This window comes from Chiloscyllium plagiosum, chromosome 38, assembly GCF_004010195.1.
Source record: "Chiloscyllium plagiosum isolate BGI_BamShark_2017 chromosome 38, ASM401019v2, whole genome shotgun sequence".
Lineage (NCBI taxonomy): Eukaryota > Metazoa > Chordata > Chondrichthyes > Orectolobiformes > Hemiscylliidae > Chiloscyllium > Chiloscyllium plagiosum.
This window is the reverse complement of record NC_057747.1, coordinates 29,652,671-29,679,863: the sequence shown is the minus strand read 5'-3', so window position 1 is coordinate 29,679,863 and position 27,193 is coordinate 29,652,671. Positions and strand designations below refer to the sequence as shown.

The 27,193-nt window shown below is 40.7% G+C and overlaps 1 protein-coding gene across 4 annotated transcripts in view; it reads left to right on the top strand.

Annotated features, from left to right (window-relative positions):
• Positions 1–27,193, top strand: part of LOC122541951 (wings apart-like protein homolog) — a 207,240-nt gene that overhangs the window by 64,464 nt on the left and 115,583 nt on the right. For all 4 annotated transcript variants that reach the window (XM_043679245.1, XM_043679244.1, XM_043679247.1 and 1 more), the window contains one exon: positions 11,025–12,089. In XM_043679245.1, coding sequence (XP_043535180.1) covers positions 11,025–12,089 — 1,065 coding nt within the window. The remainder of the gene's footprint in view (positions 1–11,024; positions 12,090–27,193) is intronic.

Genomic DNA, 27,193 nt, shown 5'->3' with positions numbered 1-27,193 from the left:
AGGTATGCAGAGATGAGTTCGGTGGGGCAGGAGCAGGCTGAGACAATGGGTCGGCCCGGGCAGTCAGGTTTGTGGATTTTGGGCAGGAGGTAGAAACGGGAGGTGTGGGGTTGTGGGACTATAAGGTTGCAGGCGGTGGATGGGAGATCCCCTGAGGTGATGAGGTTATGGATGGTCTGGGAGATGATGGTTTGGTGGTGGGGGGTGGGGTCATGGTCAAGGGGGCAGTAGGAGGAGGTGTCCGCGAGCTGGCGTTTAGCCTCAGCAGTGTAAAGGTCGTGCGCCAAACTACTACCGCGCCTCCCTTGTCTGCCGGTTTGATAGTGAGGCTTTGAGGGTGAGAGTTGGAGTGGGTGAGAGGGGAAAGATATAAAAGAGACCTATGGGGCAACTTTTTCACGCAGAGGGTGATATGTGTATGGAATGAGCTGCCAGAGGAAGTGGTGGAGGCTGGTCCAATTGAACAATTAAGAGGCATTTGGATGTGTATATGAATAGGAAAGGTTTGGAGGGATATGTGCCTGGTGCTGGCAGGTGGGACTAGATTGGGTGGGATATTTGGTCGGCGTGGACGGGTTGGACCGAAGGATCTGTTTCCATGCTGTACATCTCTGACTCTACTACTTGTTCTTCTCAGACTTGCAAAACTGAACACTGTTCAAATCTTTATAATTATAGTTACAGGTTTCATAAATACAGTTCATAAACTGCTGATACTTGTACACTGACAATTGCTATTTTTCGTCTTTGGATGATTTTGAATTGTTGGATTCCTAAGTGTCACTTGGATAGTTTAATTGTCCTGCAGCAGTGAGCAGCGAGTTTATACCAAACAATGATAATTTGTGTATTCTCCATTATGTAGGTAGGACTTAGTAACAAATAATTTGAAAATTGGGGCTTGAGTGCCATCCTGATGTTTTATTATTTTAAAGTGCTGAAGAAACTCGGGTCTGGTATTATCTATGGAGAGAAAACCAGACATTGTTTCACTTCAAGATGACACTTTGAAACTTGAAATGTTAATTGTTTCTCTTTTTGCAAATTATACCAGATCTGTTGAGGTTCCATCTGACTTTTTTCACATTTCAGATTTCCAGCATCTACTTGCACTAGCTTTTGTTATATTGTCTGTTTGATTTGTTGTCTCCTGTACAAATGGGGTGATAACATCTGACGTGTGCAATTTAACCATTGGTCTGCAATAGTGCAAGCAGTTTTGTTGACCGTATTCATCAAAGAGCTAGTCTTGGAACATGGTTTAGCAAGATGCTACCAATTAAAATTGTGCTATCAAGAAGAATTGGCCCAAGTGAAAACAAAAACATTTGGGCAGGTGACCGTTAGTTAGTTAAAGGTATGTTTTGACAAATTCCTTAAGAGGGAAGGGGAGGTTTAGCAGATCTGTTGTACGCTTGTCTGTATCTTAACTGATGATTTGGACTGATAAGTAATATCAATGCATAACAAACAGCAATCTAGCCTTTCAAACTAGTTATGCATTGTCAGTGGCAATTTGTTACTTTCAAAAAAATTTACTATTTAAAAATTTAACTTAGCACTGTTGATGTTTGTGTTCCAGTTTGTCTGATTTCCTCGTGGTTTAGGTACTGAATTGCACAACACAAAAGGTACACACTTTGATTCCCAAACTTGGCTGGACAACCTGAAAGAAGCTCAGTTGGCTGGATGGCTCATTGGTGATGCAGAATGGTGCCACCAGCGTGGGTTCAATTCCCATACTGATAGAGGTGACCATGAAGGTCCCACCTTCTCAATCTCTCCCCTTGCCCTTGGTGACCTGTAGGTTAAGCCAACACCACTTTCATCTGTAATGAGCCAACAGCCCCATGCACCTCTGGAGCTATGGTGACTTTACCTTTAATCAGAAAAGTCTTGGAATTTCCAGTGCCTGCCTTTCCTTGTCTGAGGTGTTTAAACAAAACACTGGATGGTTATCGAGAGCTAAAATAAAAATGATCTTCCAAAATTCTCATGTTGGCAAATGAAAAGAAATCTAATTTGGTTAAAATGTTCTGTTATTAAGGAATTCCTTCTTACAGAATAACCAGGAGAAAGAAGTCAAACCTCTGTTACTTCACCCAGTGACCTATTTCTCTGGGCTTATCAGTGTAGGATAGTTAGGCGTCTACCTGTGTAAAACTGTTAATCAAGTGCATGGCATGACTCTGGATTCAGACTCAATAATTGAGTGCAGGCCTGTTCTTATTGAATGCTCTTGGTTCAGATTAAGCAGATTCACTGGATAGTATTTGGGAATTAGATTGCTTGTCTCCTTATTTTGTCTCCCCAAAACTGCAAACACCTTTACTGAAAATTAGAATTTGCTTCTTATTGGCCTATTTGGCTCAGCTACTGACTCAACAAATTCACTCGAGTGAGATAAAATTGCCCAAGGCCTACTAGACCCTTGACTGGTGGGCAGTCGAACCTAAGGGTCACCATGCCTTAGCTGAAGGAGAGGTTGAGAAGGAAACTCCTTAGTGATGACCTCAGCTGGTGTGAGAATTAAACCCATGCAGTTGGCATCACTCTGCAATGGGAACCAGCCAACTGAGCTAACCAACGTCTCCTCCCTGCCTGACCACTCCGTTATTTTTCCCTCTTGTTAAAGGCAAATAGTGCTAACTATGGTGTCTGATTTGTCTAACGAATGGGAAGCCATTGTCTGATTCAGATCTGTGGGAAGTGTGACATTACAGAATTCAGGAAACCTCCCTGCAAGGTTGAAAAGCAGTGTTCTCTGGGTCCCACGCTCCTGATGGATGGAGATCATCCACTTTGGAAATTTACTAGTTCAATTCTTGACTCCATCTTTTTTTAAATAAAATGGATTATTACTTTTGAACTTAAGTAGTCCTATAGTTAAACTGTCCTTTCTCTTTAAATTCAATGTTCAAATTGATTTCGATGGTATTACCCGTCCTCCAGTTGGAATTTGCCTTGAATTTATTAAAACGGAATTGACCTGATAGTCTTGTCTTCAGAGAAAACTATTTTAAACGTAACTGACATACATTTGTCACCCATTGCATTTGGGTTAGTGTTTGACTTCTGTATTTACATGTGCAACAATAATACATCTTTATTGGTAAAATTTAGGGCACACAATGCAGAAATATTTAATTTCTGGTACTTTTTCAATTTTATCTGCTTAGGGGAAATCGGTTGCAATTTTATGTTTTGCTAAGAACTGTAATGATTCAGAACTCGTTAATATAGTGTCACCAGTTGTCACTGCCTACTGATACTGTTGGACATTTTAAATGTCAGGAGCTTTAGTTGGGATTGGACTGCACACTTTTCAGTCAGTGTTTAACTGTTTTGCAGTCTGAAACTAAAACCTGAAATCAAACTTTAAGATTTGTTTGATAGTTTAAGGAAGCAATGTTGCATGATCAACACAAGAACAAGAAAAGGAGGCACCCATCCCTCAAATCTCTGTGCCAACAGTAACAACATAGCTGATCTGATAATTCAACTTTATTCTTTGTCTGGCACTACCCCTCTTCAGTGCTTTGCCCCTTGAAATTTTACTCCGCTTTGCATAAACAACTAAGTATATGACTGACTATGTGGCATTATCAGATAGAGAATTCCAAAGATTCACAATGTTCCAGTAAACCTTTTCCTCTCAGTCTAAAATAGTCATCCCTTTACTAATTTAGAACTCTCCATGCAGTGACACATGACTGAAAAGCCTTACCACATCAACCCTGTCAATCCCCCTCAAAACAGTTTTTTTTTGGTGAGGTCAACTCTCCTATTTTTTTCTGTCTATAGTTTAGAAGAATAACTGAAGGTGAGAAATCTTCAGAGTTCACTCTAATTTGAAATTTGTGCTTGGAAATGTACTTCCTTGATGGAGAAGCAATGATGCAAAGAAACTGGTGTTAGGATGTGGAATAGGGAAAATTTGTGTTCAATGTGAAAACAGATTGATGCACAGGTTTTCTTGCAATTCTCTGGAGTATTGAACTCGAGTTTTTTTTTATTGTCAAGTAGCTGTTTCTGCTGAGTGCATAAGAGTGGGCGGCACAGTGGCTCAATGGTTAGCACTGCTCCCTCACAGTGCCAGGGACCAGGGTTCAATTCCCACCTTGGGCGACTGTCTGTGTGGAGTTTGCACATTCTCCCATTGTCTGCGTGGGTTTCCTTCGGGTGCTCCGGTTTCCTCCCACAGTCCAAAAATGTGCAGGTTAGGTGAATTGGCCATGCTAAATTGCCCATAGTATTAGTCAGGGGTAAATAGAGGAGAATGGGTCTGGGTGTGTTGTTCTCTGGAGGGTCAGTGTGGACTTGTTGGGCCGAAGGGCCTGTTTCCACACTGTAGGGAATCTAATCTAAGAGTTAAATGTTAAAACAAGGAGCAATAAATGTAGGTTAGTTAAACAGATTAACCACAGGGAAAGCTGTGATCAGCGTGAACAAGAAGATTTGTGTTAACTTGTTAGTAACATTGAGCTGCATAGTTTGGGTGGAGAGGAAAACTCATGTCAGTACCAATGGTTTAAAAGAGGTACGTTTGTATTTAGTCAGTGATCTATGAAATGAGATTCTTCTTTTAAACTGTCTCTTCAGCATACATGAGGGGAAAAAAAGAACTCTCAATCCTGCTTAGCCATTTCCTGCCTTAGTATCATGAAATTGCTGAAGCCTAAGTTTTTTGCATTGTTTGGGGCAAGGCAAGAAAACTCTAATTCGGTCTTGGGCCTTGTATTAATCTTTTATGTCTAGAGCATTTTAAGTTCCACTAATGGCTCTCCATTTTGTTCTCTGAAAATTTAAACTCATTTTGACCATCGTGATTCAGTTCCGGTATCTTGTCAGAAACTGACAAAAATAGCAAGAGAGCAACCACAGTGTATTGAGTTCTCATTCAATGCAAAACGTGAAGTCGGAAATTAAGAAATGCTTTAAAAAGTTTGGGTCAGTAAAAATTAGAAAAAAGTTAAGCTATTTAGAGAAAAATATCAAGATTAAAAACTGGTTAATAATTTAATTGCCCTTTCAATACAGGAGACAGCTTGATTATTAATTGATTTGGAGGTGCTGGTTAAAAATCTCACAACACCAGGTTATGGTCCAAAAGGTTTATTTGGAAGCACCAGCGTTTGGAGTGCTGCTCCTTCATCAGGTAGTTGTCAACCACCTAATGGAGCAGTGGTCCAAAAGCTAGTACCTGTTGGACTATAACCTGGTGTGTGTGATCTTTAACTTTGATTATTTCCTGACTTTCTTAAACATATCTTTCAAAAAAAAGACATGAAGTTGAAAGTTGACTCACTTTCTACAGTGAATTCTTTGAAGTTTTGTTTTAGTTGCAGGTTGAGAATCTTGATTTTTGTTTTCTTAAGCAAGTTCTCCCCAGGATTCAGCGAGGTAGCAGGTCTGTCTAGGCAGTGCCTTCAAGGATAATTTCTTACCAGTCTTGCTTATCTTTAAGTAAATATTCCCACTTAGGTCCATTGAGTTATAATGTGGTGGTGCCGGTGTTGAACTGGGGTGGGCAAAGTTTAAAAATCGCTTAACACTAGGTTATAGTCTAATTGACGAAGGAGCAGTGCTCCAAAAACTTGTGCTTTCAAATAAACCTGTTGGACTATAACCTGGTGATGTCATTTTTAACTTTGTCCATTTGAGTTAACATTGTTTGATTGCTTTTATCACTTTCTTTTCATCTCTCAATAATCACAAGCTTAACATTGGTCATTTCCTCATTGTCAGTGCACCATAAAACATTTTCAGGATTTATTCATCTGAGATTCTCATCAGATCATCTGACCATTGTAGTCATAGTTTCATATCGAAAGTATCCATGTTTGAGGTTCTATAGAAACTATCTCCCCATTTTCTCCCTCCTGCCCAAAATGAATGTTGCGTCCACCAATGTTCAAGAAAACTTGTAGCAAAAATTATGTGCAAGAACAGCCTGGAGTTAGCCAGTAGAAGCTGATGCATCAGGAACATGTCCAAGGGAAAGGAAGAAACTATTGTATTAAACAGAAACAACAACATGTATCTCGATTGATACTTCTAGTACAATAAGATGTTGTAAGAAGCTTTACAAGAGTGTTATATAATTAAGGTTAATCCCAGGTCATTTGTAGCAATATTAGGGCAACTGGCCGAAAGCTTGATTACAAGTAAGTTGAAAAGAGAGTTCTCAAAGAGGTCATATAGAGGGGATTGATGTGTAATTTCCAGACCTTGTAGCTCAGGCAACTGAAGGGACAACTGCCAATTGCGGAGAAATATAAAACTTTATTCAGTGACCTCAGAATATAGGGCCTGGCTGTAATGAGTTGTATTAGGGATGAATATCCAAGGTGGAATATACAGAGGCTGAAAGAAGTATTGAAGGATTTGTAAAAGATAGGGCCAAGGTAAACAAGTAATAGAAACAGATTTAAGAATTTCTAGGAAGGTCAGAAAACATAGAGTTTATAAGAGGAAAAAAATGGCCAATAAACTATGAATTATGATGACACTATTACAGATGATGGACTAATATCAAAACTGAGGAAGGCAAGTTGAAATGGTGAGAGGGGAAAGATTTAAAAGGGACCTAAGGAGCAACCCTTTCAAGCAAAGGGTGAAATGAGCTGCTGGAGGAAGTGGTGGAGGTTGGTACAATTACAATACTTTAAAGGCATCTGGATGGGTGTATGAATTGGATATGGGCCAAATGCTGCGAATGGGATGAGATTGATTTAGGATATCTGGTCGTCATGGACAAGAAGGGTCTGTTTTCGTGCTGTACATCTCTAAGACTCTAAACTATCTGAAATTGGTTTGGGCAGTGTTCGAAGATCCTTGTAGGACCAGGATAGAATGTAAGGGGGAAGCTTTATGCACTCTAGATAAAGCAGAAAAGGAAATTTGCCTAAGTTTAGAATATGAGAGTTCAAAACATTTTGAATGTTTGATGGAGAGATCAGGAATGAAAGGACAATCAGAAACTATGAAGGGACACTAGAGACGTTTTCCTGAGAGAAGCATGGAGATTCTGCCATCCATCTCATTTAAGCTGGGATTGGAGGGTGGGAGGAGAACAGTCTTGATCAGGAAAGTTTATTTACTTCAACTTAAATATATGCCCCTTGCAAATGCTAGCTATCCCACAGTCCATACTTTACCAAATCTATAATGAATTTTCCTGCCCACACAAACTCTAATTGGTGTGGTAAAAATTACCGTACTCGAACCTGTAAGGTTCAAGTAAGCAAAGGTTTTATTTGAGCAAAAATGCAAAAGAGCAATATGAGAACCAATTCCACAAATGTTTTCAATTCCACAAAATAGGCAGCTCACATTTATAGTGCTCAAGTTCTATCCCCCATTATGTAGTTCTGAAATTTCAAGACTAATTAGCCATCTCACATTCGGTTTCTAGGGCATTCTACTCAACATGGTGCAAATACATTCATTCCTGATGAAGGGTTTATGCCCAAAACGTCTATTTTCCTGCTCCTCGGTGCTGCCTGACCGGCTGTGCTTTTCCAGCCCCACAGCATCTGCAGTGTTCACTTTCCCCATCGTGCAAACACATACCACCTAATAATGCCACGCATAATACTATCTTCCTCTGTTGTCCACTGTGCTAATCCACAGGTGTCCATACCATAGTCTATAGAACATTTGTATTTTCTCAGCCCCAAGGGGCTCATCTCATCCATCAGAGTTTTTAGATGCCTGTAGAGTTGAGAGAGGATTTTTATTGATCAGTATTTTGTCATAAAGAGCAACTAAACTGCTAAAATTTATTATTAACTGGAATGCATTCAAATTGTTGAGCACACTAATTTTAAAATTTGTTAACTTAAACACCACAACATTCACCAGGAACATGAAGACTGGTATTCACGTTGTCCCTCCTAGATTGTTGGTTATGAAAATCAAAGGTTCAAGAGGTACTGCAAAAGCAACCTAGATGAATTGTTGTGTGGACTACAACAGCATTGTGCCACTAGTAAATGGAGTCAGCGATTAAGTCAGAAGATGGGCTACTTTGCTCAGAATTATACCAAACTTCAAGGTGTTACGGCTGCACCAATCCAAGCAAGTGGAAAGTATTTCTTCAGATTACTGAAAATTTCTTACATTCAAGATCTTGAAAACATAAATTTATCTTTTTTAAATATAAAATGATGCCCATACTCTGAAAGTTGTTGGTCTTGCATATTATCTTAGGTTAACCAGCAAACTCATCGCAGTGGCAATGTGATTTGCCCAAGATGCGCCACTACTTTTTGTTTGTTTGTTACATTGAATCTGACCAATGGCAGAAATATCCCACAACATCTGTTTGAAACTGACTGGGATGATACTCCTGTTAATTCATGGATATTTCCAAGGACCATTTCTTGGTACTGGGTACTTATTACTCAGTAAAACATTTTTTTTAATATTATGAAAATACAATCTTCCTTTTGCATATTACTTTAAAACATATAAGTCATTATCTTATGAATTTTTTAATTCATTTGCAGGATGTAGGCACTGCTAGCTGGACTAGTATTTACTCCCCTTCGTTAGTTGTCATAGAGTCAGAGAGATGTACAGCATGGAAACAGACCCTTCGGTCCAACCACTCCATGCCGACCAGATATCCCAACACAACCTAGTCCCACCTGTCAGCACCCGGTCCATAAACCTCCAAACCCTTCCTATACGTATACCCATCCAAATGTTGCAATTGTACCAGCCTCCACTGCAAAACTTGAAACGGTTCAGAAAAGGTTTACAAGGATGTTGCCACGGTTGGAGGATAGGCTGAACAGGCTAGGGCTGTTTTCCCTGAAGCGTCGGAGTTGCCCTTGAGGGTAGCGAGCTACCTTGGAATGCTGTAGACTGTTTGGTGTCAGTAAATCCACAATACTCAGGGAAGGAGTTCCAGGATTTTTACCCAGTGACAGTGAATGACCAATGCTGCCTTGAGTACTGTAGTGACAAGTGATGAATATTCCATCACTCTTTCAATTCATGATTTGTAGGTGGTGGACCAGCACTGGAAAGTCAGGAGGTGAGTTACTCACTGTACAATTCCCAGCCTCTGAGTTACTCTGTATCCAAAGTATGTATTTTGAAAAATATCTTAACAGTCGAGTACATTAAAACTCACTGGGATTATTTGATATGCACTAGCACGTTAGCAACTAGAAGTAAGAGCTGTAAGTTTTTTTAAAATTCATTCAAAAGTTGAAGCTTCAACTTTGTTTGTGTTGATGCTATCTGCTTAGTGAAACGTTGATAAATAATTTTGTCCTGCCGACTGAAAGGACTTTGTACTGCCTTCACTGAGTGGTTCTGGGAGTTATTTTCCACTCTGCATAAGTGCTGCTGCTGTGCCCTCCTACAAACCTGCAGGTATCAACAGCCATAAGTGACTTTTTTTCAAAAATCCTTCTCCAGATTTAATTTTGTAATTAGCTCACCTTAAACTAGAGGGTTAAACTTTAATGACTTTTAAAAAATTGAATATATTCTATTAGTACTCATTCCATCACTGTAAAGTCTTGTCATAAAGCCATTAATTAATTTCTGCTGAATAATGAAGTGTATACTTAGGGCTATAATTGGGTCTAGCAATTTTACTGTTTATCATTACACACTCAACCTCCCTCAGTTTCCTGTTCCTGGGGCATAATGCAACAGTGCTGTGGCATCTTGATGAAGTGACCCTGATAGAGTGCAATATCTAGGTGTTTGACCATTAAGTCATCACAATCTTTTCTAGATATTTTCCAATCAACCAGCTCAGATATTATTACAAACCTCTGGAGCAGGTGGCAGTTGAACCCAGGTATCCTTGCTCAGACGGGCACCACCATTGTTTCAAGAGTCCCTCACAACCTTTTTCTATTGAGTTCATTTGATTCTTGGGTAGTTTGTGATGGGAAGAGATATAGCACTACCCTTTTATAACCTGTTTCCTCTATTTGCAAAATGTGTTGACTTTAATACCTCAAATACAATATTAACCTTTCTTGTTACCTTTTGAATTGGAAACTTTATGTTCAGAGCATCCAATCTTAGAATATGGTCTCATTGCTATCAAGTGGTCTTCTGCTTTCTGTTTCTGAATAATATTACTATTGTGTGGGTTTTTAAGTTCAAGTCAGTTGCTGACTAAGACACTTTGCAGGAAGGACAAAGTGGTTTTGATTAGTAATTGATCTTTCATGAACTCCTAAATGAAGGTATTATTTTCTCACGTGGGTGCTTAATTAGACTAAGTTTTGAGTGGCACTAAAAGCAGCATTTGTTAACTTAGTGAGAGTTCTGGTATCCGCACAAACTTATATTTTTACTGTTTTAAGGAAAGTATTGAAAGAAACATTGTCCATCTTAAGAGCTATGCTTGTATCTTTTTTCCAACTGTTCAACTCAATTCAGAAATGAAATGTGTGTATATTGAGCTTATATTAGGAAAATGCCATACAGATTAATACCAATGCCTTGTAAATGTTCTGCTCAAGATTGGATTCAAGTCTTGCAGCGGGACTTAAGCTGAAGTCATAGTTTCAATAATGCTATTCTTTGAATGGAGCATATAATGGAGGCCCAGACTTTCTATGTGATTGAAAGCTGTAGATTTTGGTGCTATCCGAAGGAAGGGCAATTCTTTCCGTAACTAAGCCTCCTGAAATTTGATCAAATTGTCTGTTGCACTTGTCTAAGTCACTGGGTTTGTAAATAAATAATTGTCAATTCAGTTTACCCTGAGGCTAAGAACTGCAACTCCTTTCATGACTTTTTTTGTTCTTTCCTTGACTTCGATGTATGTTGTGGCTAATTGTGGGCTACTACTTGTACAGTAAAATTACTCCAGTAAACTGTACTGTAGGACTGGAATAAGAACTTAAACCTCCAAATAATTGTGGTGGATGGCTCGGCAAAGAAGAAATTTAAAATTGTGATTTAAATAAAGTGTGGTTGCTGTTAAGAAGGATTTTTGGATTTTGTCAGTCTGCTTAAAAAAAATTTTTCTTTTTCTACAGAAGTGAAACACCGAGATCCATTCAGAGAAGGAATTGAGAAAATTAGTTTTTCTAAGAAGAATGCAAATGAAAACGAAAAGAAATCTAAGGCACCTAGTCCAATGTTGACTGACTTTAAAACTGATGGATTGTCATCAGACAGTTGGGATGAGATAATGAAGAGCTCAGGTTCCCCCTCTGAAATACTTCAGAGGACTGAGTTCCAGCCGTGGGTTGGTGGACTTGGCCGTATGTCCTGTGTGAAAAATGAAGCCTCTGCCTGCAAGCAGGACCGTCAGGGAGGCACTTCCTTAAATCCCAACAAACCTTTGGAAATCAAAAGTAACCAAAGGACTTTGGGGAGGATGGAACATCCCAGCTTTAAAGATGAGGTGGTGGAGAATGATTCCCAGCCCCTCAGATCAAACTGCAGGACATATTGTCGTTCGAATAAAGGTAAACCAGGAGTTGCTGGCATGACAAACTTTGATAAAGTAATTGATGGCACTGGGAAATCTGCACAGGCTGATCTGACTTTGGGCAAGGAAAGCCTAAAACCGGACACCAAAATTTCATTAGGGACAACAGGAAAGACATCTACAGCTCGGACTGCAAAAGACACTATCACCTTACCGTCATCTTATCTGTCACCTTGCAATGTTACGCTTCAGGACACCACAGATCGTAGTATGGATGAGTTCACCACTGGTCCAGCTGACCTGGGAGAAGCTGGCCGGTTGCGGAAAAAAACGGAAGCTGCAGCTAGTAAGACCACGGTCCGATTCCGGCCAACCCATTCTAAATCCAAAAAGGATGCGAAGCTGGAGTTCTTTGGGTTTGACGAACAGGAGGGAGAGGAAGATTCTCTCCAATCCACTGGAGGTGCTGCCAACTATAAAATCAAGTACTTTGGTTTTGATGATCTAAGTGAGAGTTCTGACGAGGATGAAGGCACTGACTCAGAAGGCAGATGCAAGAAAAAAGTATCGACAAGAATGGGTGAAATGGTGGAACTCTTATCAGGTTCTGAGTCAACAGGTGACTCTCAGAGTAGCCAGCCGCAGTCTCAGGACAGCACTCATACAGGTGGGTCACCATTGAAACCAAAACTAATTGTTTTGCTCTAAAATTTTATATCATCTTTGCATTTTTTTTTAAAACATCCACTTCCATTGCTATAAAGTTGCTGAATTCAGTCTGGGTGTGCCTTTTTGCAAATAGAAGTACAGATGCAAGAGTAGACCATTGAGCCCCTCAATCTTGTTCTATTATTTAATTAGATCATAGCTGATTTACATCTTCGACTTGGTAAAAGTGGCATTCGTAGATATTTAGTGTTAAACTAACAATTTCCAGAAGCATGCATATATTTGCTATAGGCTTGAAACTCTGATCATATTTGTGTGCCAGTCTGGAGTTGTTCTTAAGTCATTATACAGCATATTGAAACACTGGTGTTCAGTTCCAATGTTAATGTTTCACAATGTCTTATCAGATCAGTGTAGAGGAGTGCAATGTTCTGGTTCTGGTGAACTTGTTGTGAGTTCAGACAATTAGGAGTAGAAGTAGGCATTTCAGACCATTGTGCTTATTCTGACATCGTTGAGGGCATGGCTGATCTGAAAATCTTCAATTCCCCTTTTGCTGCTTTTCCTTGTAAGCCTTTATTCTCTTACTGATTAAAAATCTGTCTGTCTTCGCCTCTGAGAGAATAAATCCTCCTCATCTGTCTTAAATGGATGATCCCTCATTCTGAAACGATGTCCTTTGGTCCTGGACTCTGTCACAAGGGAAATCAACCTTTCCACATTTACTCTGTCAAACCCCCTGACCTTTTATGCTTCAATAATGTTGTCTCCAGCTTTTCTGATATCCAATGAGTACAGGCTCTATCTACTCAACTGTTCTTCAAAAGCACACGCCCAAGATTCACTTAGTGAATATGCTCTGGACTGCCTCCAATTTCAATGTAGCTTTCCTTAAGTTAAAGCTGTTGACATTTTTGTGTGATCCAACTAGTGCCTTGCATAGTTTTACCAAGACTTCCTATTTTTATGTTCCATTCCCTTTGAAATAAAAATAAATATTTCATTTGTCTTCCCTATTACCTGGATACAAAGTTTTTTTTTGTGATTTATGCGTGAGGGCTCCCAAAATCCCCTGTGCTGCAACTGTCCGCAATCTCTAATTAAATAATAATCAGCCCCTCTCTACTTCCTGTCAAAGTGCATAACCTCATTCTCCCACATTATGTTCCATCTTCCAGTTTCTTATCCACTCACCCAATCTATTTATAGCCTTCTGCAAACTCTTCCATCCTTATGAGCCTTCCCATTTATTTTTGTCATGCATAAACTTAGCAAAAGTAAATTTACTTCCCCCCCTCCAAATTATTGATGTAGTAAATTGTAAATAATTGTGACACTGTTCCCTGCATTGCTAGTTATAGGTTGCCATCCTGAACATGCGCCATACTTTCATGATTCTGACATGTATTTGTTAACTAATGCTGTTTCCATTCTAATAAACTGTCTCCAACACTATGGACTCTTAAGTAGCTTTACATGCAGTGGATAGACACAGGAAATAGGAACAGGACTGGGCCACTTAATCTTTCAAGTTTGCTGTGTCATTCAGTATGATCGTGGCTGATCATCCAACTCCGTACCCTATTATTATTTTCTCCCTGTGCACTTTTTGCCGTTAGCTGCCTGAACTTTATCTAACTCCTTTAGGAAAACATTGTTTTGGCGTCATCTGCTTTCTGTGGCAGAGAATTCCACAGGCATGCTACTGTCTTGGTGAAGACCTTTCTACTTCTCTCAGTCCTAAATGGCTTACCCCATACCCTTAAACTGGATGTAGGTTTGCTCACTGAGCTGGAAGGTTCGTTTTCAGACGTTTCGGCACCATACTGGCAACATCTTCAGTGAGCCTCTGGGTGAAGCACTGGTGGTGTAGCCAGATCTCTTTAGGTTTCCTTGGGTTGATGATGTCATTTCCTGTGATGACATCATTTTCTGTTCTTTGTCTCGGTGGTGGTAAATGAGATCCAAGTCAATGTGTTTGTTGGTAGAATTCAAGTTGGAATGTCAATCTTCTCTGAATTCTTGTGCGTGTCTCTGTTTCGCTTATCCTAGGATGGATGTGTTGGCCGAATCAAAATTGTGTCCTTCCTCATCCATACGTAAGGATACTTGTAAGAGCGGGTCATGTCGTTTAGTGACTAGTTGATCATGGTGGCTAGTTTTCTGCCTGTTTGCAAGAAATGTAGCAAACACTACAATTGTAAAACTCATGACATTTTACAAAATACCTTGCCTGTGTCATCCTGTTAGAATGTTGTACGTTTCTGAGATTCTCTTCCTCCTCCTCATTCTAACCCCCTCCAGCCTACACTGCATTACTCCCAATCCCATCCTGTTTAATTTTACACTCTAACCTCTTTTATGTGGGACCTTATCCACAGCCTTTTGAAAGTCCAGCAAAGCACATCCCTTAATCTGTATCAACTCAATTAGTTGCATCCTTGGAATAATTCCAGTAGATTTGTCAAGCATAATTTCCCTGGGACAACATATCTATCCTGGGACAGGCTAAGCAAAGACATGCCAGAGAATTCCTAGAGGCCTGGCACTCCGACCACAACACCATAAACAAACACACAGATCTAGATGCCATCTATCAACCCTTCAGAAAACAAACAGGAAATGACATCACCACAAACCCCAGGAACCCCATCCAGGACAAACCTATAAATAGAAAGCAGGAGACAACAGCTTCACTTCACTTGGACGTTGCCACTGATGATGTTACCTAGCCAGATAATGAAACGTCTGGATATCCAACCTAATCAGTGAGCAAACCTACTCCCCATTGAATATAATGCTGAACCAAGCTAGTCTCGCCTGCCTGCTCCAGGCCCATATCAGTGCAAACCTTTCCTTATTCAAGTATCTATCCAAATGTCTCTTTAAATGTTGTAATTGTACCCGCATCCACCACTTCCTCAGGAAGTTCATTCCGCAAGCAAACTATCGCCTTCTGTGTAAAAACATTTGCCTTGTATGTCTTTATTTTTAAATCTCTCTCCTCTCACCTTATGAATGTGCCCCAGTCTCGAAATCCCTACCTTAGGGAAAAGACAACTACCGTTAACTCTATCTAGGACTCTCATTATTTTATAAATTTTCTATCAGCTTGCCTGTCAACCTTCAAACTCCAGTGAAAAAAATCCCTGCCTTTCCAGCCTTTTTTATAACTCAAACCTTCCATATGCAGCAACATCCTGGTAAATCTTTGTTAGGTTTTTTTTCCTGAGGTTTCGCATACGACGTGCAATTTGCACACATCACCTTCTACAAATAGTTAAAGTTTATTAAAGCTTGTACAAGTTCAGTGATTCCCTTTTGACCCCCTTCGCAGGCGTGCGAGGTTGAGTCAAAGTGAGGCCCCAAACAAAGAAAACACATCCCCTTTATACAGGTCAATTGACCATGCCTACAGATGCTCTGGCCAGTCCCCCACAGTCGCATCCCACTCAAGATAACCCCAGTTACTCACAGTCACAAGTTACCCCAAGTACAATAGCAGGATGAGATCATCCTCTGAGATAATACAAATGTTAATGCCCAAATGGGTGACATGGTGGCACAGTGGTTAGCACTGATGCCTCACAGCGCCAGAGACCCGGGTTCAATTCCCGCCTCAGGTGACTGACTATGTGGAGTTTGTACTTTCTCCCAGTGTCTGCGTGGGTTTCTTCCGGGTGCTCTGGTTTCCTCCCACAACCCAAAGATGTACAGGTTAGGTGAATTGGCCATGCGAATTGGCCATGCGAAATTGCCCGTAGTGTTAGATGAACGTGCAAATGAAGGGGAATGGGTTAGGGTAGGTTGCGCTTCGGTGAGTCGGTGTGGATTTGTTGGGCCGAAGGGCCTGTTTCCACACTATAAGTAATCTAATCTAATCGTGGGGAATCATTATGCAGATGATTTCCTGACTCACTTGTTCACCAAGACAATGCAGGTGTGACATACCTCTGGCCAGAAAGCATTTCTGAATGAAGAGATTGAGCGATAGTTTAACTTGACAATAGCAAGGGGAGTAGTAGCAAATGACTGTCTAATTGGGGTGTGAATTACAATGGATGGTCATCTCCACCCAAAGGCAGTGCAGTTTAACCCTTATAATTACATTACTGTCCAGAGAGATATTCCCATTTAATCTTTTAATGTTACATCTTCTGAACCCTTTCCAGCTTGATGAATATTCTTCCTGTAACTGGATGACCAGAACTGGACACAACATTCCTGAAATGTCTTGCACAACCTCAACATGACTTCCCAATTCCGATACTCAAAGGACTGAGCAGTGAAGTAATGTGTGCCAAAGGCTTTTTTAACCACCCTGTCCAAATGTGATGCAAATTTCAAAGAATTATGTACCTGCACCCAAGTTCTTCTGTTCTACAACACTACTGAAGACCCTACCTATAAGCCCTGCCCTTGTTTGTTGCACCAAAATGCAATATCTCACATTTATCCAGATTGAACTCCATTTGCCATTTTCAGCCCATAGATCCATTTGATCAAGATCCCTTTGTAATCTTCGAAAACTTTCTTCATGTCTACTATGCCACCAATTTTGGTGTCATCCACAAACTTACCAACCACTCCTTCTGCACTCATTTATATAAATGACAAACTAAAGAGGACTCATAACTAACCTCTGTTGGAACACCGCTGGCAACAGGCTTCCAGTCCAAAAAGCAACCCTCTGTCCTTACTGTCTCCTGCCCTTAAGCCAATTGCACATCTAATTGGCAAACTCTCCCTGAATCCTATGTGACCTAACTTTACTAATTAGTCTACCAAGTGGAACCCTGTCAAAGGTCTTAGTAAAATCCAAATAAACTGTTTACTGCTCTGCCATTGTCAATTTCTTTGGTAACTTCCTTTAAAAAAAACTCAATCAAGTTTGTGAGACATTAAATTGTGCTGGCTATCCCTAATCAATTTTTGCCCTCAAAATGTCCATAAATCCTATCTTTTATAATCACCTCCAACAATTTACCCACAACTGAAGTCAGACTCGCAGGTCTATAGTTTCCCAGCTTCTCCTTAGAACCATTCTGAAACAAAGGTACAACATTCGGTAAAAACAAGGACTGCAGATGCTGGAAACCAGAGTCAAGATTAGAGTGGTGCTGGAAAAGCACAGCAGGTCAGGCAGCATCCAAGGAGCAGGAAAATTGACGTTTCGGGCAAAAGCCCTTTATTAGGAATAGAGGCTGAATTCCTGATGAGCTTTTGCCCGAATGTAGATTTTTCTGCTCCTTAGATGCTGCCTGATCTGTGCTTTTTCAGCACCACTCTAATCGAGACAAAGATACAACATTAGCCACCCTCCAGTCATCAGGCACCTCTGCCGTAATTATAGATGATGCAAATATTTCTGTAACAGGGTAACACAATTTCCTCTCTCCCCAAAACTTTCTGGGATATATTAGATCAGGCCCTGTAGATTTATCCATCTTTATATTCTCTAAGGCCTCTCAAACTTCCTCTTCTGTAATGTGAACTGTTTTTAAAACAGCTTATTTCCTCTGCGTTCTCTAGACTTCCCCTATTTCTTTGTCCATAGTAAAAACTGATGTGAAATATTCATTATGTATCTCTCCCATTTCCTGGGATTCAACGCAAAGACGATGACCTTGATCTTTGAGGCCCTAACCCCCTCTCTCTAGTTACCCTCTTGCTCTTAGTGTATTTGTAGAATCTCTGGCAGATAAGATTAAGGATAATCCAATGTTATCTCATCAATCTTTATCATCCTGATTTCTCTCTCAAGGATGCCTCTACACTCTTTATATTGAAGAGATTCAGTTGAACTAAGTTGTCTGTATGTAAAACAAGATTCTCTTTTTTTATTTTTAACGAGAACCTCAATATCTATCTTCCATTATTCCTTAATCTTACCAGCCCTTATCCTTCACTCTAGCAGGAACATAATCCCTCTGAACTCTCATCACACTCCTGAGCATCTCCCAATTGTCAGCCATCCTATTACCTGCAAACTAACTACTCCAACTTTTGAAAGTTCTTATCTCGTATCGTTAAAATTGTTTGCCAGTGTTTTTAGTATTTGTGAACTCAGCTTTTGTTAGGTGTAAAGTGGATGTGTAATTTGTACATGAAGTTTTGACACAGTAGAATCTATTATTAACCAGAGAAGCTCCTAACCTTTAGAAGACTGTTATAAAACGAACTTGGGGACATTTTGGCGTTTTGATGTGATCCACAAGGAAGAATGGTTTCTTATACAGGGCTCTGAAGTCTTCTACACAATCATTTTATGCATTGATAGAGACCTAATTGTACGTAAAGTAGCATTCCTTTCTAAAACAGTTGGGGGTGACAGCGAGTTGAAGGCATGTTATCAAGTGAAGCTTACTTAAATTGAAGTACAATTAAGTTGATTAGTTGATAGCTGCTTGTGAAAAGGGACATTGCATTGCACTTTAAAATTTAATGTGAAATGTGGTAATAATGGTCTTGATCTCTTTCGAAAATTTTGCTGAACAATTATTAAACTTTCATTCACAATGTTTTTCCTTTGCAATTGAGATACAAAAATCTTTGTGTCTTGCAACTCTTTCGTTAAGTTTGGATGTGAAATAAACCACTTTGAAACTTACCTTTTGATCTTCCTTGAGGCCGTTGACCTGGCTCAGATTTCTCTTGGGATAGAATTTGGAATAATTTTATCTCCCTTTTAAAAAGTTGTTGTTTTTGGATTGCTACAGTTGGAAGGTTACCAACACCAATGACCTTTGCTGGACATGTATCTTCAATTGTTTCTTGATGCAGTGGAATTGGACCCAAGCTGGAAACTGAATAAAAAAGAGTTTTCCTACATAGAAAACAATAATCAAGACAGGAAGTAGGCCATTTAGGTCATTGAGGCGAAAGTGAGGACTGCAGATGCTAGAGATTAGAATCAAATGTATAGGGCTGGAAAAGCACACCAGGTCAAGCGGCATCCGAGGAGCAGGAAAATCGACGTTTCGGCAAATTGCCCGAAATGTCAATTCTCCTGCTCCTCAGATGCTGCCTGACCTACTGTGCTTTTCTAGCACCACACTCAACATTCAGGTTATTGAGCCTGCTCCACCTCTCAATAAGATAATGTCTGATTTGATTGTAACCTCAAATCTATATTCCCACCTACTGCTACCTCTATCTTAAAACTATTTAAGGCCCTGCTGCCTCCACCTTTTTCAGCTACAATTCCAACGACCCTCAGAAGAACAATTTGCGTTCTGTGTTTGAAATGGCTGACCCTTAATTTTTAAACAACAACCTTTTGTTTCAGATTCTTCCATAGAAGAAAAATTCTCTCTGCATCTATCCGATCAAAATCCTTCTTGTCTGCTTCAATCAAGTCATCTTTTATCCTTCTAAACTCCAGCAGATACAAGCCGAGCCTATCTAACTTTTTCTTACCCTTCATTCCAAGTATTAGTCTAGTAAATGTTCTCTGAGCTGCCTTTAAAACATTTACCTCCTCCTTTAAATACTCTGCACAATATCACCAATGTCCTGTATAACAGAAGCATAATCTCCTTACTTTTGGGTTCAGTTCCCCTTGCAATAAATGATCACGTTCTATTAGCTTTCATAATTATTCTGTACTTGCATGCTAATCTTGTATGATTCATACGCAAGGCCATCCAGATTCATCTACATCTCAAAGCGCTCACCATTTAAATAATATACCTTTTTTATTATTCCTGCCAAACGGGCAACTTCCCATTTTTCAACATTATTGACTTGTTAACAGTTCTCTCTCAACTCCCTATCCCAACTGTATCCTCTTTTATCATCTTTATATCAACTGTCCGGGCATGTTATGACACATTTCCAGGCTGGTATGACTTGAACCTGATCCTTTAGACTCAAGTAGGGGACCACCACGACCACAAGACATCTTTGTCCCTCTTTAATTGATTAATGTGTATACACACAGACAATTAATTTAACAGCACACCTGATTACTTTTTAAACTAAGTTGTTGATTATTAATGCCGTAACCTGTTTCTTAAATTCACTTGTTATTATGTTTAAGCCCATTTCCACTGAACAGCTTTCTCCTTTTCCAAAAGTGATTCCAATGCACCAAATATCTAAACTGCTTCCTCTATACTATCCCTCAACCCATTTACCTCCCTGATCTGCCTTAGCCTAAGTGGTGAAGCTCATGGTACACCTTGTATTTCTGAGTTTACTACCTGGTGATCCTGCGTTTCAACCTACTTCTTAACTCCTGAAACTGATCCTACAAGTTCTCCAAACTCTCCCTCCACATGTCACTGATTCCGTCACGAACCACATCCACTGGTTATTCATCTAATGCTGTAGAAAGTTTAATTATTTTAAATTGCGACTTGCAAAAACAAGGGGATACTGGCTGAAAATAGTAACAGGAACTTTGACTGATATTAAGTTCAATTAGTGAACATATTGGGGTGGACTCCAGAAGGATGACTCTTTTGTGTGCTCTTAAAGATCAAGACAAATAATTTACAGGTATTGGTTAATATGCCTGCAGAAACTATCAAGTCTTGTTTGAGACGCTGCTTGTGATTGCCTGATTAGAGTGACTTTGTTGGACTGTATGGCAGTACAGTTAACTGATGAAAATGTCCATGGGCAAGTTGGACTGAAGTGTCTGTTTCCGTGCTGTACATCTCTCTGACTCTAGCTCAGAGCACCTTGACCTGGTCTGATACATTGTGGTTAGATGTGGTGGCTTGGAGTGGAACCTGTTTTGAACCCTTGAATAAAACTGTGTCAAGACCTACTGCAGGTACTGCCTGCCCCTCTGCCCTTGAATCCCACCCCTCCTATTGCAACAGTCCTCACCTTGCATCAGTCTCCACCATTTCCACCACTTACAAACAGACCCCACCACCAGTGTTATATTTCCCTCCCCACCCCTAACTGTGTTTTGGAGAGACCATTCCCTCCAAGACTCCCTTATCAGGTCCATACACTCACCAACCCACCCTCCCCTCCCAGCACCTTCCCCTGCCATCAGAAGTGCAAAACCTGCACCCACACTTCCCCCTCACCTCTGTCCAAGGCCCCAAATGATCCTTCCACACATGTCATCTACCGCACCTATTGCACCCGATGTGGTCTCCTGTACATTGGGGAGACAGGATGCCAACTTGCGGATCATTTCAGAGAACATCTCTGGGGCACCGGCCCAGACCAACCCTACTGCCCGTGGCTGAACACTTTAACTTCCCCTCCCACTCCACCAAGGACATACAGGTCCTGGGCTGCTCCATCGCCAAACCCTAACCACCTGACACCTGGAGGAAGAATGTCTCATCCTTCACCTTGGAACCCTCCAACTACACGGGATCAATGTGGATTTCACCAGTTTCCCCATTTCCCCTCTTTTCCCCCACCTGTCTATCTTCCTTCCCGCCGATCTGCTCCCCCCTCCTCTCTGATCTATCTTCTATCCCACCTTCATCTACCTACCGCATTCCCAGTTACCTTCTTTCTCCACACCCCCCTCACATTTATCTCTCAGCCTCCTTGGCCCGCACGCTTCACATCTGATGAAGGGCTTATCCTTGAAATATCGATTCTCCTTGGACGCTGCCTGACTGGCTTTGCTTTTCCAGCACCACACTCTTTGATCTCCAGCATCTGCAGTCTTCACTTTCTCCTCCCTGCAGGTATTGTTAAGTTAGATGAAAAAGTTAGATTTAATACTAGGTATATTTCAGCTTTTTAAGCGGATGAGCTAAGTTCAATGTTTCTTCTGACTCTGATTACATCTCTGGAATCAAGAATCGTCTTCTGGCGAAGTGAAGTTCCGACACAAGTATGAGTAGCAATAATTCCGTCAGATCTAAAAATTGGTGCTCAGGATATCCATTAATGTTACAGTAGAGCAGTTAGTGATTTGATCATATTTGGATAATTAGCCAAAACCCAGAATTTCAAGCTAACGTTCTGAGGACATATGGTCAAATTTGAATTCAATAAAAAATCTGGAACAAAAAGCTTGCCCATGGAATCACTTGTTTGCCATTAAAAACCCGTCAGGTTCACTAATGTTCTTGAGGAAGGAAATTCATTCTTACTGGATGTATACTACATATGACAAAACCATAGCAATGCAATTAACTCTCAACTACCTTCTGAGCTATTGGTATTCGTTGATAACTTGGCCAGAGACACCCACATTTTATGAACTTAAAGTCAAGGAGAAGTTGTTATTGAATAGATTCAAACAGTTCTTATTCTGGAGTTAAAGTTATGCTTTGAATGTGTAGTGTGTTCAGCAGAAGTCGGGCATTTGCAACCCCCAAAGCTTTGTCAGCCAGTTAATAAAATTGTGCTGATCTGATCGTAGCCTCAACTCAATTTTCCTGTCTAGTCCTCTCCATTGCTCTCTGGGGAAGACAATTCCACAGATTAATGGCCCTCAGAGGAAATCATTTTTCTGCATCTCTGTCTTAAATGTGTTCCCCACTTCCAATCTCTTTCTCATCAAGATACCCACTTCCCTCCACAACTGTTATGCAGTCTCCCTCAATTTAAAGAATATGCTGCGTTTCTATTACTCAGAACCAAATGGACAAATTGCTGTTTTCCTCCAGTTACCAAAATTTTGCCCATTCTTTTCATCTTTGCAGACAAACTTCTCACACCCATTTCACAACTTGGTCTCCCACTTACCTTAGTTGCTAAATTGACAGATAACGCAGTTATTTGGTCATAGAGTCATAGAGATGTACAGCACGGAAACAGATCCTTCGGTCCAACCCGTCCATGCCAACCAGATATCCCAACCCAATCTAATCCCACCTGCCAGCGCCCGGCCCATATCCCTCCAAACCCTTCCTATTCGTATACCCATCCAAATGCCTCTTAAAAGTTGCAATTGTACCAGCTTCCACCACATCCTCTGGTAGCTCATTCCATACAAGTACTACCCTCTGCGTGAAAAAGTTACTCCTTAGGTTTCGTTTATATCATTCCCCTCTCACCCTAAACCCATGTCCTCTAGTTCTGGGCTCTCTGACCTCAGGGAAAAGACTAGTCTATTTATCCTATCCATGCCCCTCATAATTTTGTAAATCTCTATAAGGTCACCCCTCAGCCTCCAATGCTTCAGGGAAAACAGCCCCAGCCTGTTCAGCCTCTCACTATAGCTCAAATCCTCCAACCCTGGCAACATCCTTGTAAATCTTTTGTGAACCCTTTCAAGTTTCACAACATCTTTCTGATAGGAAGAAGACCAGAATTGCACACAATATTCCAACAGTGGCCTAACCAATGTCCTGTACAGCTACAACATGACCTCCCAACTCCTGTACTCAATACTCTGACCAATAAAGAAAAGTATACCAAACGCCGCCTTCACTATCCGATCTACCTGCGACTCCACTTTCAAGGAGCTATGAACCTGCACTCCAAGGTCTCTCTGCATCTCCAATTTTGGTGTCATCTGCAAACTTACTAACTGTACCTCTTATGGTCGCATCCAAATCATTTATGTAAGTGACAAAAAGTAGAGGACCCAGCACTGATCCTTGTGGCACTCCACTGGTCACAGGCCATCCCTTTATTCAAGTAATTTAGATTGTAGATAATTGTGTCCCTTCACTGGCACGTCATTGGTTGCAGCTGCCCAACTTAAAAAAACTCTATTTATCTGTAAGCCAACTAATCCTCTAACTATGATGATAACTATCACTGCAGCATGAGCTGTTATTTTGAATTGTAGTCCTAGAAATTACGCTTTATTAAATGCCTTTTGGTGTTTTAGGTACACTATATGAACAGAATTCTATTATCCATGTTACTTGTGAGTTCCTCAAGAACTCTATTTTGAGAATGGGAAATTTATGTTAGATTTAATGTACACAAGACTCCACATGTGGATTCACCAGTGCACTATACAATTGCATTAAACTTTCCTTTTAAGTGATTCGCTCAAATGACTTCCTTCTACTATTTCTTACATCAAGCCACCCTGATTTTAGATCTTGATCTTAAGAACCAGGGCCATCTCTCTCTACTGTATCAATTTCACCCTCCATTAACAAAGTTACACCACCACCACTCTTTTCTGAATTCCTATCCTTCTGATGTACTAAGTCCCCTTTAATATTGAGGTGCCAAAATTGGTCACTTTGCAACTCCTCTGTAATGAGTATTGTATTCATTTCTATTTGAGTTGACATTTAATCTGTTTTGTTCTAAATATTGCTGTCATTCTAAATATTGCTGTCAGAAACTTAAAACATTACAGCGCAGTGTCGTCCTGTTCTCTTTCTCCCCCCAACCCCGCGCCCCCACAGTCGAAGCGAAATGCTCAGACGCGGGAAGTTTTACCTCCTTCATCCTTATTCCGGGCCCTAGAGAGAGACCGAACGATCACCACCATGTACACAGAAACATGTGTTTTCAGTCTTCTCGATGAACTATATAGTTATTTTACAGGGAGGAGCATCCAAATAATGCAACATACCATATTAATTGGGTGACCATTACAATCAACAAGTATCGACAGTAAAAATTAAGCCAAAAGCTGTTACACAATGAATCTTCTTAACCTTGTTGACTGGCTTCATGTAATGAATGCTTTTCACTTTGTTAAATGACCTGGAATGCTTCCAATATTGTTAAATGCCTCTACATAATGAATGCTTTTCCACCTTGTTAACCCATTACCCTTGCCTCCAGCACCCCATTGTTAAATGTAAGTTCTTATATGATCTGAGTCATGCTCAGCTGAACCTCTTGTTTCACAAAACTCAGAACTTAACTCTTTCCCTGCCTGCTTATACCCTATATAGGTTCTCAGCAGTACAGGCACTTTAGCCCTCAATATTGAGTTGACTTGTGGAAGCAATCTGAAACCTATCTAATCTACCCTATTCCATTTTCATCCATATGTTTATCCAATGACCATTTAAATGCCCTTTAGTTTACAAGTCTACTACTATTGCAGGCAGTTCATTCCATGCCCCTACCACTCTGAGTAAAGAAACTACATCTGACATCTGTCCTATAATCTATCACCCCTCAGTTTAAAGTTATGTCCCCTCATTCTAGCCATCACAATCCAAGGAAAAAGGCTCTCACTATCCACCCTATATAACCCTCTGATTATCTATTATGTCTCAATTAAGTCTCCTGTCAACCACATTCTCTCTCTAATGAAAAGTGGCTCAATTTTCTCAGCCTTTCCTCGTAAGACCTTCCGTCCATACCAGACAACATCCTAGAAAATCTCCCCTGAACCGTTTCCAAAGCTGCTCCATTGGCCATATCTCTATCACTCTTTCTCTCACTCTTACAGTGTGGAAACAGGCCCTTCGGCCCAACAAGTCCACACCGAACTGCCGAAGCGCAACCCACCCAGACCCATTCCCCTACATTTACCCCTTCACCTAACCCTACGGGCAATTCAGCATGGCCAATTCGCCTAACCTGCACATTTTTGGATTGTGGGAGGAAACCAGCGCACCCGGAGGAAACCCCCATTCTTTCTATACTGACCAGAACTGTACGCAATACTCCAATTGTGGCCACACCAGAGTTTTGTACAGCTGCAATATGACCTCATGGCTCCAAAATTCAATCCCTCTACGAATAAAAGCTAACACACCTTATGCCTTCTTAATGACCCTATCAGCCTGGGTGGCAACTGTCAGGGATCTGTCGACATGGACACGGAGATCTCTCTGCTCATCCACACTACCAAGAATCCTACCATTAGCCCAGTACTCTGTGTTCTTGTTGCTCCTTCTAAAGTGAATCACCTCACACTTTTCCGTATTAAACTCCATTTGCCACCCCTCAGCCCAGCTCTGCAGCTTATCTATGTCCCTCTGCAACATCCTTCAGCACTGTCCACAACTGCACCAACCTTAGTGTCATCTGCAAGTTTACTAACCCATCCTTCCAAGCCCTCATCTAAGTCATTTATAAAAATGACAAACAGCAGTGGCCCCAAAACAGATCCTTCAGTTACACCACTAGCAATTGAATTCCAGGGTGAACATTTCCCATCAACCATCACCCTGTCTTCAGCTAGACAATTTCTAAACCAAACAGCTAAATCGCCCTCAATCCCATGCATACGAATTTTCTGCAAAAGCCTGCTGTGGGGAACCTTATCAACTGCCTTACTGAAATCCATATATACCACATCTATTGCTTTACCCTCATCCACCTGTTTGGTCACCTTGAAGAACTCAAAAGGTTTTGAGTGACATGATCTTTGTGAGGCACGATCTACCCTTCACAAAGCCATGTTGACTATCCCTAATCAACTTATTGCTTTTTAGCTGATGATAAATCCTATCTCTTATAACCCTTTCCAACACTTTGCCCACAACTGAAAAAGGCTTACTGGTCTAGAATTACCAGGATTGTCCTTACTTCCATTCTTGAACAAGGGCACAATATTTGCTATCCTCCAGCCTTTTGGTACTATTCCTGTAGACAATGATGACACAAAGATAAAAGCCAAAGTTTCTGCAATCTCCTCCCTGGCTTCCCAGTGAATCCTGCCTAAGAGACTTACCTATTTTCTCACTTTCCAGAATTGCGAACATCACCACCTTGTGAACCTCAATCCCGTCTAGTCTAGTAGACCTGTGTCTTGTGTTTTCCTCAACAACTTTGTCTTTTTCTAGTGTAAATACTGACGCCAAATAATCATTTAGACTATTTGGTCTCTGACCCCACGAACGACTTCTCACTATTATCCTTGATTGGCCTTAATCAAGTCATTCTTTTATTCTTGACATGCCTATAGAAAGCTTTAAGGTTTTCCTTGATCCTATCTACCAACAACTTCTCATGTCCCCTCCTGGGGCTGCCTTCGCTCTCTTTTTAGGTCCTTCCTGGCTAACTTGTAACACTCTAGTGCCCAAACTGAGCCTTCACATCTCATCCTAACATAATTGGGAGATGCCAAATTTGGAGATACTGGTGTTGGACTAGAGTGTACAAAGTTAAAAATCACACAACACCAGGTTATAGTCCAACAGGTTTAATTGGAAGTACACTAGCTTTCGGAGCGTCGCTCCTTCATCAGGTGATAGTGGAGGGCTCGATCGTAACACAGAATTTATACCAAAAATT